We start from the raw sequence: 16,022 nt of genomic DNA on the forward strand, positions 1-16,022 counted from the left end.
CAAAGCATCTGGTAGGCTACTCATCTTACACTTAAAAAAGGTCAATGTAAGGGATTCTAGTGAGTGAGTTTGTAAAGGTAGTCTCATTACATTCACTGTTTTTTACAGTTAACTCTGTATTGACTGAAAATTCAGTAGAATATTGTGATAAAATTCTGTCTGTTGATCTCAATTATATGTAAAACCATTATATGATTATACTTAAATATGGTGGATCCTATTAAGAGGTGCAATAGCTTAATGCAACTAATTGTACCTTAATATTTTCCAATCATTATAGATACAGTGTATACAGAGCATATATTTTATAATACGGGCCTTAATTTGTCTACCCTGCTATCATACACTTTATTTTTCTTAATACTTATTGTTGAGGTTGTGGTTTTACTGATGACGGACTATCATACAACATATCTTTTGAATAACTGTTGGTTGATTTTCAGTAAATTTACTCCACCTTGTGAACTTTCACAGGCACAGAGTGACTCAGAGGCCAGTTGTGTAATAACTATTTTACTGGCCAGTGGCAGGTTGTTTGCCTAAAGTAATTTTACCAACAAAAACACCTCTTCTGGCCTTTCTTCAAATTTGATGGTGGTTTTAGATATTTTAGGATTTATAAAGTCAGAAATGTCTCAATTATGGCATCCGTTTCGCCTTTAAAATACCTGACCACAAAGCAGAAAGGATTCTTCCCTGAAAGATTTTTCTGAAATATCAGCAGTGGCATTGAATAAATCACATTTTAGTGTTGATTTGTTTTTTATGCCAGGATGCAGGATTTTCTCAGCTGTTGCCAAAATCTGAGCCAAAGTACAACTAATGACACCTGAGTCAGAGAGACAGGCGTCCAGACACACCTTTTCCAAAACCTTTGATCAGGACTTTTTAATTAGAATGAGCTTACTGTGGAGTGCAGCAGCGGGGTGATGGAGGTGCTCGGGCTGCTGAAGAAGCCACGCTGTGGCACCAAGTACTCGTCTGCATCTACAGTGTCCTCCATGCCATCTCCGCTGATCAGACTGCGGTACAATTTAGTGTCTGTAGGACTCGGTAGATGCATGCGATCATCGCCCTTGGATAGAAAATAACATGTACCTAGTCAGCTTGGTGTAAAATGGTAAAAGCCATAAATAAATAAACTGCGACTAAAGATGTGATGTGAAATCATACCTGAATGACCAGATATCGAGAAGGATCCCGTGCCATTTTAGAAAACTCAGCTATAAGTTCCCGGAAACGTGGTCGGCTGTCCGCATCAATCATCCAACCTGTACACACACATCAGCAAATATCCTCATTAGACAAGAAAAACATAAAACACTTACATTTGATCTGTAAAGCTGGTAAATACCACGTGAATTAACTTTTAAAAAGCAGGTTTTAACTGCAGCCCATTAAGCTTACATTTCACCATGATCATGTAGACGTCTATGGTACAGATTGGTGGTTGAGGCAGTCGCTCCCCTTTCTCCAGGACCCCAGCTATTTCACTGGCTGGAATCCCATCATATGGTTTGGTCCCAAATGTCATCAGCTCCCAAACTGTTACGCCTACAGAGAGGAGGACAGTTGGTATATGTCAGTCTGTTGAGCTGTCATTCACTTTGTATTACTCCCGATAAAAGAGAAAGGAAATGAGAATGACAGGATGTAAGTTTCCCAAATAACACACAGAATCAAAATAACTATGTTGACAAATTGGCTATGCTTGCAGGAGTGGGAGTTAGCAGGATGCATATCTGTGTTGAAAGAACTGAAGAAGGGGGAAAAGGAGGAAAGGAAGCTTGTCACTTCTGCCAGGATCTGTTGATGCTTTCGCCATATTGAGCGGAAGGCATCATCAAAACCCTTGGGGAAAGAAGATTTGGAGGCTGACCAATGCAAAAAGCTGTTCTGTGTGTGTGTGTGTGTGTGTGTGTGTGTGTGTGTGTGTGTTGGCACCTGTGTAAATGTGTGCTACTTGTGCTAGAAGAAATGGTAACGTGGGTTGTGGCAAAACAATCTCCTCTGATCTGTTATTGTCCATTTGAGACTGCTGATGTGTAGGTTTGTTACCTGTGTCCTAAAAATCTGAGATGCTATCAAGATGTTCTCCCTTCTCATGTTGTGTTTTGAAATGTTGACAGATCCAAAAACAACATCCTAGCTTCAAAGCTGCCTTCGCTGTTAAAGCTCTTTATTTGGCAATGAATAAATATTTCTCCAGTGAGACTGCCACCAAAACTCAGAAGTATAAAAGCACAGCTGTTTTACATATCTGACGTTACACAAGGATCCAAGCTCGGTCTGCATCACAATCAGTGTCAATGCCTCACTGAGTTAGAACACAAAATAAAGCACTCACCGTAACTCCATACGTCACTCTGGTGTGTGTATGTTCTGTTCAGGATAGATTCAAGAGCCATCCATTTTATTGGTACCTGCAGAACAAAAAGCAGTGATGTGATATATTTCATCTTACATTTGGACAATAACCTTGAACTTGTTTTCCTTTCATAAGTTTCATTAGTACAAGGAATTGTTGTACTTTATTGAACTGAAATCAAATACTTGCTTTACCACAACAAGTAACTATACTGTCACCTAGTGGTGGTGAATTGCAATAGTCTGACATACAAAAATCCAATTTGTTATCTATCTTTGGTTAGTTTGTGTCCCAAAACACAGCAAAAGAACACACATATTTGGAAACTATAATAATATTGTGAAACTATTACATTATTGGGTGCTACAGCACATCTATAATGTAGGTCCCCCTGTATTTGCAAGCAAACACACACTACATATTTTCTTGGAGGAAAATATTGCTTTCAGTTTCACCAAGAAACATCTATAAGAGAAGGAACTTATCTGAGTTGTCATTTCTCTTCTCTGTGACAGAACATTTTATTCTCACTTACAAACGATACAATTTAGTGCAAAACTACACATGTTTAATTTACCATTTCTCATGACATAGCGCAAAAATACTTAACGGGAAGTCATTTGTCTAACAACGCAAACAAAACTCAACAGGCTTTACGGTTGCGATTAGTCCCATTTATTGGAGAATTCTATGTTTTTTATTTTTTTAATTATTATGGCAGACAGACACCAACCTTTCCCCCATCTGCATGGTACTCTTTTTCGTCTGCGTTGAGGAGTTTGGCCAGACCAAAGTCTGTGATCTTGACATGTTGAGGAGTCTTTACCAAAACATTTCTCGCTGCCAAGTCACGGTGTACTAAGTGGCGCTCCTCCAGGTAGTTCATACCCTTTAGTCAAACAAATGATAAAGAACAAGTCGTTACATAAGTGCAGTTCTCTTTTTCAAAAACTGTCTGATATGAAATGTAAACATTGCTTGATCCGACATGATCCAAGATATCAAAGTGTTCTCATAATAAACTTGTCATCATAAACAAATACATCACAGTATTTCTTTCTAGCAGTTGCCAAGACAAAACTTGCCCTGCAAAAATGCTCACTTAATTTAGTTTTGTTCATATCTATGGTAGATATGGAGACGGGATCAACTGTTTTGCATTCGCAAGTAAAGCTCAATGTAGCTTTTTAACAGACCCCCCCATGTAATGTGATGCGTTTACAAGCCTTTGTCTTACCTTGGCTATCTGCACACACCAGTTGAGCAGGTACTGGGAGCCGATATTGTCCTTGTTTTCTTTGACATAGTCCAGCAGGCAGCCGTACGGCATCAGCTGAGTGACGAGCTGCACAGTGGAGGTCAGGCAGATGCCGAGCAGGCGACACACATGGGGGTGTTCCACACTGGCCATCACATAAGCCTCCTGTGGGGCACAATAATATATATTTTTTTATTTAATGTTTATATCAATTGAATGCTGTCAGATGAAACAAACAACAAAATAACCCCCTTATCTAGTGCACGGGCAAAAGGAGACAATAAGCATTCACATCATTGAAAAATAGGTACAAATAAATTGTCTGTTTCAGAAAAATACTTCGCACAGTCGTTTCCATCTTCAATGAAACCAAAACTAATAGCATAAGAAACATGACATTCCTGTTTAATGATACGTTTTTTGCACTCATAACTAGCCAAGTGGAAACTCTCAGTCGCCATAACAGAATTTTGCGAATTAAAGAAGGAATCATGGGGATAATCTGCTCAAGCCAACAACAACAGCCTTCCTACAACCCATGCAAACAGCACTTAAACTGAACTTTATTAAGGAGAATTCCTATTGTGAGTACATACATTGTACCCCAAACATTATCCACAGGTTTCTTACAGTATAAAAAATGTCGGTATAAAGGTGCGTTATTGATAGGGGCCCTGTAATTAAAAAAAACAAGCCTCTGCCCCAAAGCCATAAGGTTCAGAGGACGCGTATGTCCGATTCAATATACAGACGTATGGTGACTGAGCAAAATGACCCCAAAATTACAGGATCTAACATGCACATTCATCAGTTTGCATAATGCAGGCTACTCTCGCAGTGCAGCTACAGATCTACATTCCTTTCCAGAACACCTCTGCCTTGGGTTACAAAGCAACGCCCACCATAACCCTCCAATGAATTAATCTCATTTCCTTACAGGCCAGTAACAGGTCACCGTGTAGAAACCTGACATGTTCTCTATTACAAAGAAAATAGGAAATCTTACATTTAAATTAAAGTTAAATGTGCTATAAATTACAGGAGGGCCTTTGTTTAATTTGACATCGGGAAGCAATCATTCTCATATTAAGCAACTACTTCTGACTTCTGAGCATTATATCTTCTTATAGTGAAACTATTGCGATAATGCCCAAGGACTTTTTGACTTTTACATGTCTTTTCCTACCAGTAGCACACACTTCACTGGAGTATTCTTGGAAATGTCATTTTAAATGAATGGCTTTTTTCTTTCTGACTCAGTGTTACAGTAAGCATTCCAAAATGTACCACATAAATCAGTAAACCTACGTCCAAGATCTCTGTGTTTGCTTTTGGTGATGTTTTCTCTCTCAAAACCTTGATGGCCACCGGGATCTTCACATCCTCTCCCTCTGGAACCCACAGGCCCTGTATGGACACATTTTGTTATTTTGCAGGTGTTTATGACAGTTGAATCATCAACTGAACACAAATACAAACATGCAAATATACAGTATAATTATAAATGCTGATGTTCATGTATTGCTCAAATGAAACCCTGCCAGTAGGGGAAAAAGCACAATTACTCAATAACTGATATTTACTTTAACGTACATCTATTTATGCTTTCATGTTTCATTTCAGAATGTACTATAATATTTCTGATTCCACTTCATGTAGTTCGCCTCTGTGTTTCAAATACAACTATTTGGTACTTTGCTTACATTAACATTAAATAAAGTAAAACAATCAAACATAGACCTATATGCATCAAAACACATCAAAAACAGGATATAAAAGCGACCCGCTGCAAATGATTTAATGACTTTTAGAAACGTAAAGTACATTCTCCTGCTATTTTTTTATGATATTCTTCTAAAGAATAACCTAACCCTGATATATGATGAATGAAGAACTTTGAATTCTAATTCAAAACATGTGACATTGGTAGTTTGACTATTAATGTGAATACTTCTTCCAACACTGATTATCTTTAGCCTTTGAAACTAAATGCCTAGCCCTTTAAACTAATTCCAACTTCATCCTATAACCAAATCCCAACCCTAAAATAGCCATTCAGAAGAATGTCCTTAATTTACAATATTGTCCTAAAGATCTTAAACTAAAATTGCTCTTAATCATTCAAAAGCACAGGCGCACACTAGTTTTTTTACTAAGTAAGAACATTTGGTTTATTTACATTCTCCCTCTGCAAATTTACCCTAACCTAAAATCAACCCTAAAAGAAACTTAGTAGAGATCAGTCTTTTGTCTCTGTATGACAAGTAAGTCCCCACAATGTCACTGTGTAAACACATATCCTGATGAGATTAATATATGTATATGCATACACAGCACTGAAAGTGAGAGTGGAGTCACTTGTGAATGATCTGGCAAGTAAAAAATGTGTCTTTTAATTGAAAAATTGACAACAGATGTAGATGAGCGAAAACAGTGACGGGTGTTGGTTATGTAAACTTGGCGCTTGCAGAACTCCTCAGCTCCAGCTTTAATAAAGCTTGACGCGGGAGTCGAATTTTGACAAAAAGGTGTTTGGAGACACAAACCAGCATGTAGCGTGTTATTACCTTGTAAACTGTACCAAAGGCTCCTGAGCCCAGCACTTTGAGTTTCTTGAATTCGGGTTCCTTCAGGATTCGCAGCAGAGCCTGGTTTGGTGCTTCTCCACTTGGAGTCAGCGGTTCAACCAACTGGAAAGTAAGGATTGAATATCTTAAATACTGTCTCGCAAACAGCACAAGAGAGTCTTTAAAAAAAAACATTGAAAAAAGTTGCCCTAACAAGCAAAAGACCACGAGTAAAAATAACCGTCTCTGCTTAAATCAGGCTTGTTTCACTGTAAATTATCATCAACATGTGAAAAAAAAGCTCCTCAACAGCTTGATGTCTCTACAAGCGTGGTGACTCAGTTGCCTCATCTCACCTCTCTCTCTTGCAGAAGTCTGCGCGTCGTTCTCTTCCTCTTGATGTGGCGTCGGCGCAGCAACACAAACACAGACAGGCCTGCAATGACAACAGCCAGCAGCCCACTGACAACACCAGCCGCGATCATGGAGAGGCCAGAGGTGCTGAAAGACAGGTGGGAGCTAATTTAAGAACGCATAGAACACGGAGTACATTTATAAATTCAATAAACAAGGAAAGAAGGAGAGATTAGATCAGAATGCCTGACTTAGTTTATCCTTCAGCATCAGTGTGACTGTATTTTCTCACCTTTTACTCTGGCAGCCGTTAAGACCAGGCCCCATGCACCTGTAAATCAATGCAAAAGATTATGAATATATACTTTATTTTCTATTTCACACTGCAGATTCACCAGGTCAATATGAGTCCATTGTATTATTTTGAAGCTAAAACGATGAGGCAAAGGCTTTGCAATCAGATTTCGAACATTCTTTTTTTTTATCACTGACTGCCAAACTTCTCTTTCCTAACACATTTAATTTCACTGATTGTGTGCAGGAAAATATGACTTCTGCCAGTAAAAGCATCCAAGTTCTCTGCAAGTTGCTACCAGATTAAATACCATGAATGCATCAATCCATTGAGGTCAGTTTCCTCATATGTAGTCCAATTATGTATTTATAAAACTCTATAAACTAGTGAAAATACATGCTTTGTCATATTTTACCCGACAAAATGTTGCACAATATGGTTATAAAAGCCAATCAACACAGGTTTGTTTAAAACAATATCTACGATAACCATTTACCAGACACCACAATGGCTGAAAGTTGACAGTCAAAGTGAACATCTCGTTCAGTTGTGTCAAAGTTAGTTTTGTTCTGTTATATAGTGCAGTTTAGACCTCTCTCCATTGAAATAAATGGAAACCAATGATAACAGCATTTAGAAAGCTATACAATTATGATATGCTTTGGAAAAACTGCTTAAGTAACACATGTAATGATGTATAAAATGTTTAATAAATAGGAAAACTAGAAGATGTACTACAATCTTCATCAAGATCCTAAATTGTCAATTTTCATCACTGATCTCAGCAAAAATATCTTCATATTAGGAGTCAATTTCTCTCCACAATCTGTGCCAGCAGCACCACAGCTGACCCTTCTGGCTCGGGTTAAGTTACTGCATCAACATTACGACAGACAAATGTTTGCAACACAGAGAAAAACAGTGCCAGTTCTCATCTCTGCTGTCGGAAGTCGTTACCCCTGAGTGCAGTTTTTGTGGCAGAGCTTGCACACTTTCTTTTCATCTGCGTATTTCCACACCAGCATGTCGTCCTCCCCTGGCAAGCCTTGTGGACACCGAGAAACACAGTTCAGGCCATCCTGGAAGTTGGCACACTTAGTACAGCTTTTAGATGTCTGAAAGACAAAGAGAAACCTTGAGATGTTTACATCTCACTTGAGGAGAGGAGTAAATATTATGTAAACGGCTCTGTCTCATAATAATAATTTCTCAACACTAGGTGCGCTCATCTTCCTAATAAAGACGCAAATGTCTGACGACGAAAACCCACCCAGAAATGTGTGGATTTACTTTATGCAAGCACAACATTGCAATACTTTCTTTAAACGGTCTACTTCTCTTGTCAATAATAAAACCCTACATTGCCCACAGCTATTTTCAACCAACCCAAAAAGGGGTTGGAACTTGTTTTCAATCAAAGAAGAGATTATGGGCCTTCAGAAGTAGACTGTACTCCAGCTAGATCAAACAGCCACACCCCTCATCCCAAACACAACACGTCTTGTGGCTGAACTGCATTATGGTCTAATAAAGCTGCTGTTAATGGAGACATTTAGCCACGGAATTCATGCTACGTAATTGTTAATTTGTGGTTTTCTTTTAATCTGGGCGACTGACATTTACTGAGAACATTTGAGATGAATAGATCACGTTCACCAAACCTCTCTACAGCACAGTTTGTTTCTCTATAATGTTTTTGTTTAGTTGTGTCAGACGTACAGGAGAACTGCAGGTCGCGGTCCCATTCACGCGTTGACACTCGGGGTGACACTCGATGCAGGAGTTATTCACCACTGTCTCTCGCTGTTCTCTGCAAAAACAAAAACAAAGCTGACACACTCTCACCACTGGACCGCCTCTTAGTTACATGTAATCCTTATTTTGAGGGCACAAGTTAAATTGTAAGCACGTCAAGATTTAATGTTTGACAGAGATCTACAAAGATCAACAGGTTTAAGTAAATGTGCCATTTCAGCTACAGTGTTTGACATCTATCCTCAGGAGGTTTAACTTAAAATACCGTGGATCGTATTTGCTCTTTGAATTTATTCTATAACAAATCCCCATGTCTAGTCTGGAAATGCTTGTGGTATGAAAACAGACTTTGAAGGAGTTAACTGTAAAGTGCATGGATCTGATGTTCAGACTGTGTGTTTGTCTAACGTCAGAAACATTGCATTTCAGAGTTTAAAAGGCATTAAACCCCTGATTCCTCCCTTACCCCTCCAGGATGTTGCAGGAGTCAACACAGCTCCCATCTCGGCTGTAATCTCGACAGGCGAAACACATGTCCGGGCCAGGACCCCAGCAGCCATCCGCGGTACACTTCCTGTCGCAAGTCTTGTTCAACAGGGCTGAAAAAAAAAACAATCTCAAGGATCTTTCCCGCATAATCACCCAATTTTGTAATTATACTTCGTTAATTTAATTTGGCTTTTGCATTTTGTATTCAGAAGTTACAAATCAACGAAAAGAGTCTGTCTGAATGTGTTTTGGGGAACCAAGATCAATTTACCACATGTTGCAGCATCAGCATTTCCCTCTATGTTGGCACTCTGGCTTTCTGATTTGAAGAGCCTCTTCCAGTCGCTTTTGTTGGTGTAGCACAGGTTTTGGTTGGAAAAGATGATCACGTCTCCATCGCTGATTTCTTTGAGGGAGCGAAGGCCCAAGTGGTTGATATTGAGCTGAGTCAAAATCACACTGCGGCTACCACTACACAGGATAAGAAAAGGTGGAACAGGAAGAGTAAAAAAACAAAAGGTTTTATGACAGCTTGGAAAAATACTCAACTTGTGAAAAGAAAATTCACTTCTAGCGATCTAAAGGTTGTGGATCTACAGGGGGATCTTTACAAGGAACATACCGTTTAGTTCTTCCACGAACGATCTCCAAATTCTCAAAAGGACTGAGTGAGTTCATGTTATCTGGCCACGTTTGGATCAACAAGTATCCTGAAGCAACACATGGATTGTTTATTGTTAAACTCTTTCACATGTATTTAAGGTGTCAAGCATTACTCATGCCTTATGTAGTCTTACCAGTTATTTCCTTAACTGTCTTAAACACTTCAAGCTGGGAAGGGTCCATCTTTGGTGTTTTGGTATATGGATCCCTACAAATAACAATAATGTACATGTTTTACGCCATTGGTAAAGGTGTAGAGTTTACGTAGTACACATACAAAGGCATAAATGCTGTAATGCTGTTTAATGTCCTTAACTTACCCATGAATTGATGTTTGGATGATAGCTATGTTGCCATTGATTTTCGTGCAGTTTTTAAATGAGTCAATGTTGGTGGCATTGATAGATATGATGTTAGTCAGGTTTCCTGTTCCAAGTCCATTACACACTGTAAACAATAACAAAACAACATCAGTTAAGAGGCTTTTTAAGAGTTCTTGACATTACTCTCATTTTGGTATTGGGTTTAACCAAAATTAGCAAAACAAAAACAACTATTGTAATAGTATTCATACCCTTAAATTCAATACAAGAATCAATATAATGTTATGTCAATTAAAAGTATGTTAAGTATGACAAAGAAAATGATCGATATGCCTGCAGTATGTTCCTTTAAGGTGTTATATTAGTATGTATTACAATATTGGATTACCACTAGTGTTTCATTAATATGAAAGCTTCATTAGCATATTGTAGTTGGTGAGTGAGAAATGTCCCCAGGTTGCAGAGTGATAGCTTAAGCCCCCACCTTTTGGGCACAGTCCTTCACACTTGACGCACTTCCTGATTTTTCCCTCGTCCTTCTCGTATGTGTTAGCACTGCACGTCCGCACACACGCTCCATGATCCGTTACAACATAGTTATCTGGAATCATTCCAAAACACAAGCTGTTTACTTCATAATCGTTTTATGTTTAATGTTTATAGTTTGAATGATATCAATACCAATTATCTCTTCTATGATTTGTACCAAAGGTATGACTATGGGTAATGCTGCGGGTCTTACAGTAAACACTGAGTAACACTGGGACAGACCTGTGTAAGTTAAACTGAGAGGGAACAGTTGTTGCATTAACACGCCCTGAAACTCAATCATTTTCTTTTTTGTGTTTCTAAAGTTTATAATTAAACTGGGACAAACTGTAACCCTGAAGGACAACCAGGGCCCTTGTTCAGCATACCTCAATGTGAAAGAGCTCATAATCATGCATGATGTGTTTCATATTGCCTAGTGAAGCCTACCAGTTTTATGTTGATTGAATGACTATCAAGAAAACAGCTACAGCAATGATTATATATCACTGTCCTGTGGGTTTAAATAATGTATTAGCATCCTGGCTAAAAATACAAAGCAAATTAGAATATTATGTTGATCTAATCTTACGTGGGCAGCTCTTGACGCAGGTGGCCCCAAAGTTGTACTTCCCATGTGGGTTGGGAACCAGCTGGTGCAGGTTGGGGTCGTAGCGCATAAGGCCCGGGCAGGAGTCTTTACACACCCCGTCGTCCTGGAAGTCCCGACAGGCCTGCAGCACAAACAAGAGTCATCCAGTACACAGGGACCATAACAGAGCCCCACTCTAATGATAACACTGCATTCCTCTACAGCCACAGCTTAATCCTCAGAGCTGCAAAGAGAGAGAGAGAGAGAGAGAGAGAGAGAGAGAGAGAGAGAGAGAGAGAGAGAGAGAGAGAGAGAGAGAGAGAGAGAGAGAGAGAGAGAGAGAGAGAGAGAGAGCAGACTCTGATACTGAAGGCACTGCCAATTGAAAGATTTAATCAGCAGTTATACGTCTCATTGGTATTGGAACCAATAACAATATGTGTGATCATAAAAACAGATGAGTGAGGGCTTTGTTTAGTTGGAGGTCTCTCATCAAGATGTGTTGCAGAGGTATGAAGCACTATTCTGTTGTTTAGGTTTGTATCTTCCCAATGTACTTTATGATATCATTACTCTTGTGCCCCATGTGAAAGTGTCTTTCTCTCACCAGACAATCGGTTGGCCGAGGTCCTGTGCAGCCTGCAGCACAATGCTCATTACAGCAGTCACTCGGTGAAGGTCCTTTGCATCTCTTAGAGCACTGCTCTGCACAGTTCAGCTTTGTGACTGGAAATAAAACAGGACACTGTCATTGGAATGACCTGTAGCAACTTTTCTTCTATTTATGTTTGATTAGCCATGTTAGTATTCTGCATTTACAAATTATGGCTAAAACAATAGAACAAGTTTGGAAATGTGTTCCTACTTGGTGTTGTTGGTTTGCAGTATGAATGTTAATAATGACCAAGACATATACAAACATAAAGACTCATTGTTTCTCAAAAGAATCTAAAAACATGGTAAACAGTTTGTAGTATTCGACCTCACCACACAGGTTTTTTAAGGGTAAAAATGAATCACTGAATGATACTCACATGTTTGACAGTTTTTAGGACCTGGTGCCCAGCATGAGCCATTAAAGCAGCTTGAGTCGCATCTTTTACCTTTAAAAGCAAACCACAAGAAAGTTTAAAATTATAACTTCACATCCTTGTAACCCTTGACTATTTCCAAATCATTTGACGTAACAAATAATGTGCAGTGTTTTTCCCCTGCGATGTGAAGTCTTTTACTTACATCGCGTAGGGCTGATGTCCAATGGCAGCACCATTTTGGGTTTGTTCTCACTGTTGACAATATCGTACCACTGTATCGTTTCCACATTGCAGGGCTGGTTACTCCCAAAGTTAACACCTCCTTTAAGAATTTCTGCAAAAGAAAACTGCCACGTTAATTTGATAAAAATACAGAATTTATTTGATTTTGAGAAATTTGGTGAAAGAGGACTACAGTAAAGCAATAGAGAGGTGTACTGACCTGTGAGGCTTGTGAGAAGAACCTCATTGGTTCTCTGACCTGTACCTTTGTCATAATTGGTCAGAACAGCGAGGCCAAACAATCCCTCGTAGAGCGAATGACCACGAATAATGCGCAGGTTCTGCAGAGGAATCCTCGATGCTGTGTTGAGGGCTATCAGCACATAACCACCCACTTCTTCAATAGACTGTGAAGAAAAACATCTGTTACTTGTACTGCTTATTGCAATGAATGTACATGAGATTGATGTAAGTATCAGAAAAACAGCATTTTAACAATTAAGAGCTTCTATAATGGGGATTACGACAGCTATTTTTAGTTAGAGAAAATGTGTCGAACTAAAGATTGGGTGGACAAAAATAGTTTTAAAAAAGTGAGCAAGGAAGCCCCTTCCCTACTAGGGACCATTGGGACTACCTCATGATATCTGCTGACTGTAAGCTTTGTGTGTGTAAGCTTGCATGTGAGTGTGCTTGTCCCTTGTCAGTACAGTGTTCACCGCATCATGAACACACTAAATCATTTGTCACTACGGACTTACTCTCCACTGATTTAAATTATCTGGACTGAAGCGATAAAAAGCAGTGAGGAGATTGTCTGGCAAACTGGATAAAGACCACCAAAGAGAAGATAGGAAACTTCTCCCATTTGTTTTGTGCCTGTTTGGCCTCCACCGCTAACAGAGTACAGGCTTTACCGTGAGAAAGGACAGGTCATGGTGATCCTCCATGTAGGTGACTTCCAGGTTCTCCAAGACAACAGTGCAGTTGCTGTAGGTCTTCACCATGTTCAAGTAATGGTCCTCTTTGGAACCCAGAAGGTTTAAACGATTTGCGATGCCTTGGCATACTGCAGGAAAAGACAAAAACAAGTGGGAATGTGTTTATTCAAATCATACTTGAAACACAGATACAAAATGATTGTTAATCAACCACAATGTCACACAATCATTATTCAAAGCCCAGCGTGTCAGTAACATCCATTGCTTATGTAACACCCTGGCTCAATGTATCACTGTCTCAGTGTGTGTCTCTGTTTGTGTATTTGGTCTGCACAGTCATAACTTAGCCAACTTTCATGTGAAAATAACCGCTCTGGGTTGCATCTACAATAGGAATCAAATCTCAGCAACAAAGCCAGTTCTGGCTCATAAGTCAAAGTGAGTCGGCTGTATTTATACTGGCAAAGGACAGGAGATTTCCACTGCTATGTGGCCAGTTAAAACAACCACTGCAAACAGCATTTCCAGGCCTTTTGTGTCATTTCAGAGAAAAGATTTGGTGTGTCACAGATTCCATGATATGTGCGCTTCTTGGGGGAATTCTAGCTCTCTAAATCTCATAATTGATAACGGCCTCTATAACTTCAGCTGTGTATTTCCATATCTGATTTTGGTCTTACACATGACTCTTTAACAATTTAAGGCTTAAAACAAATGCTGATCAATGCACCTTCTTAAACGTTCAGTGCCAATAACAACAAAACCATACAGATATCCACAGGATTATAATTGCAGGCTGATAGTGTTTGGATAAGGAAGACGGTATTTCTGATAAGTACAGGGCACACACACAAGGCTTTTTTTTCCGCTCATGTCTTTAGAAGGGTAAATGCATGTATTAAGAGAGCAGCTCTTCTTCTTCTGAAGTCTGGTCAGACAGGTTCTGACTGGCATAAGACAAAGACCCAGCTGTGTGATGCCCCTCCGATACACACACATGAATTCATACATGCAACCACACACATAATAAGCATATAATTGCTTTTTCTTTTTTAAGTATTATGGGTTAAGCAGTTAGGTGGGAAATAGGAAAATATTCGTCCTTCTTTTTATTAGAAATAGTGGTGCCCGTGTAATTTCTGTCGAGTCACATTCCACAACGTGTCCGATCTTGACTGCAAACAAAGGCAAACATGTGCTCCAAATTGTGAAACACACCGGTACATAACAGTTAGCTTAAATGCACTGATGGATTTCTGATTTGAAAACTTAAATAGAAGACATAACATCATCGTTTAGCTCTGTCAAACTAGTATCTGAAGCCAATATTTTGTCCTTTTCCTCTTCCAAGGTGCATTTTTTTCAAGTTGTTGTTTTGAATTCACACAAAACAACATCAATGTTGCACTAAATCAGTGAAAATTAGAAAAAAACATCTGTCTCCCACCCTGCCTCTTCTGCCTCCTCATTAGTTTGTCCCTGAGGGATCTCCCTGACATGAACCCTGCAGTCCAGCAGCCCAACACCCCGGCAACAGAGGCAGACTAGCAACGGCAAGCTGACCGTTTTAATTAGAGGAGCCATGTGAGATGTAATTAGCCCCCTAATTATTAGGCAGGCCGAGAAAACATACTGTAGTAAACAAAAAGGTTGTCATGAGTGTGCAGCTGTGAATAATAAATGAACCTGATTCGACATTCTGAATGACAGATGCTAAAAATGGTTAACTAGTCTGTCGTATTACATATACAGTACATGTACAAATCAGTATCTATGGACACCTTCCATGCTGCTTCCTGTCTGAATGTTTTGCTCTGTTAATATTTATGATGAGCCATAAAAGCTACTGCGATAAAGGTTCACCAACTTCCTCCAGCAGAGGTTCAGACTTGTGTGGTGGAAAAGGAAGAAAAAAAAAAAGTTGATTGCTCAAGCAAGGCGCAGTATAAAGCCACAGTAAACATTCTCCTCTGTCCACTTGTAGATTTCATTACTTGGTTGCAGGTGGTAAATGACCATAAACTAACTTCCTCATCGGGCTGCAAACCCATGAGAACGAAAGAAGGTCAGGCTGAAGTTACATGGAGGTTATTACTTAAAGATAGCAACACTGACTTGAATCGACTCTCATATACAGTATCGGAGATATATGTGTCATAAAAGGTTGCATAACTTGCAAAGCACCTTTCGCAAAGTTAAAACACCTGTGTGTAAAGGTATTTGTTGATTTAAAATGACCGTAAACGCTTTTTTCCACAACACCTGTTTCAATTTTGAGCTTACTGTTGGGAATGTGATTAAATGCACAGGGTAGGGCCTGCAGTGACGTAACTGATACTGTGACAAAGACTAATTAGCGATTGCTTCACTTCCTCCAGCTGTATTTTCGTCACAAAATGTCCAGGAGGTTACTTGAGGAGCAAGGAGTGGCAGGTCTGTTATATCTCTTCTTTAGTGCTGTAGGTATGAGTGTGTGTGTGGGTGTGTTTAAAGGCATGTGTGCAACAATGTGAGGAGAACAAAATATTATCTGGATTACATTGGGCTGATCAGCCACCAGTCAGAGCTAAGCAAAATACTTGATACACCAGATAATTAGTCATCTAAGCTTGTTGAAATGTGCGGTCTAATAT

The 16,022-nt window shown here is 39.3% G+C and overlaps 1 protein-coding gene across 1 annotated transcript in view; it reads right to left on the minus strand.

Annotated features, from left to right (window-relative positions):
• Positions 1-16,022, minus strand: part of egfra (epidermal growth factor receptor a (erythroblastic leukemia viral (v-erb-b) oncogene homolog, avian)) — a 36,148-nt gene that overhangs the window by 4,465 nt on the left and 15,661 nt on the right. Inside the window, exons 2-25 of the mRNA XM_063885377.1 lie at positions 13,366-13,517; positions 12,669-12,855; positions 12,429-12,560; positions 12,227-12,295; positions 11,800-11,918; positions 11,193-11,334; positions 10,557-10,673; positions 10,070-10,196; positions 9,884-9,957; positions 9,709-9,796; positions 9,358-9,557; positions 9,064-9,196; positions 8,562-8,652; positions 7,800-7,957; positions 6,840-6,878; positions 6,550-6,694; positions 6,194-6,316; positions 4,935-5,033; positions 3,606-3,791; positions 3,102-3,257; positions 2,348-2,423; positions 1,408-1,554; positions 1,174-1,271; positions 908-1,075 (exon numbers count right to left, since the gene is read on the minus strand). Coding sequence (XP_063741447.1) covers positions 908-1,075; positions 1,174-1,271; positions 1,408-1,554; positions 2,348-2,423; positions 3,102-3,257; positions 3,606-3,791; positions 4,935-5,033; positions 6,194-6,316; positions 6,550-6,694; positions 6,840-6,878; positions 7,800-7,957; positions 8,562-8,652; positions 9,064-9,196; positions 9,358-9,557; positions 9,709-9,796; positions 9,884-9,957; positions 10,070-10,196; positions 10,557-10,673; positions 11,193-11,334; positions 11,800-11,918; positions 12,227-12,295; positions 12,429-12,560; positions 12,669-12,855; positions 13,366-13,517 — 3,026 coding nt within the window. The remainder of the gene's footprint in view (positions 1-907; positions 1,076-1,173; positions 1,272-1,407; positions 1,555-2,347; positions 2,424-3,101; positions 3,258-3,605; positions 3,792-4,934; positions 5,034-6,193; positions 6,317-6,549; positions 6,695-6,839; positions 6,879-7,799; positions 7,958-8,561; positions 8,653-9,063; positions 9,197-9,357; positions 9,558-9,708; positions 9,797-9,883; positions 9,958-10,069; positions 10,197-10,556; positions 10,674-11,192; positions 11,335-11,799; positions 11,919-12,226; positions 12,296-12,428; positions 12,561-12,668; positions 12,856-13,365; positions 13,518-16,022) is intronic.

The sequence above is a fragment of the Eleginops maclovinus genome, chromosome 6 (genome assembly GCF_036324505.1).
Source record: "Eleginops maclovinus isolate JMC-PN-2008 ecotype Puerto Natales chromosome 6, JC_Emac_rtc_rv5, whole genome shotgun sequence".
In the NCBI taxonomy this organism is placed as follows: domain Eukaryota; kingdom Metazoa; phylum Chordata; class Actinopteri; order Perciformes; family Eleginopidae; genus Eleginops; species Eleginops maclovinus.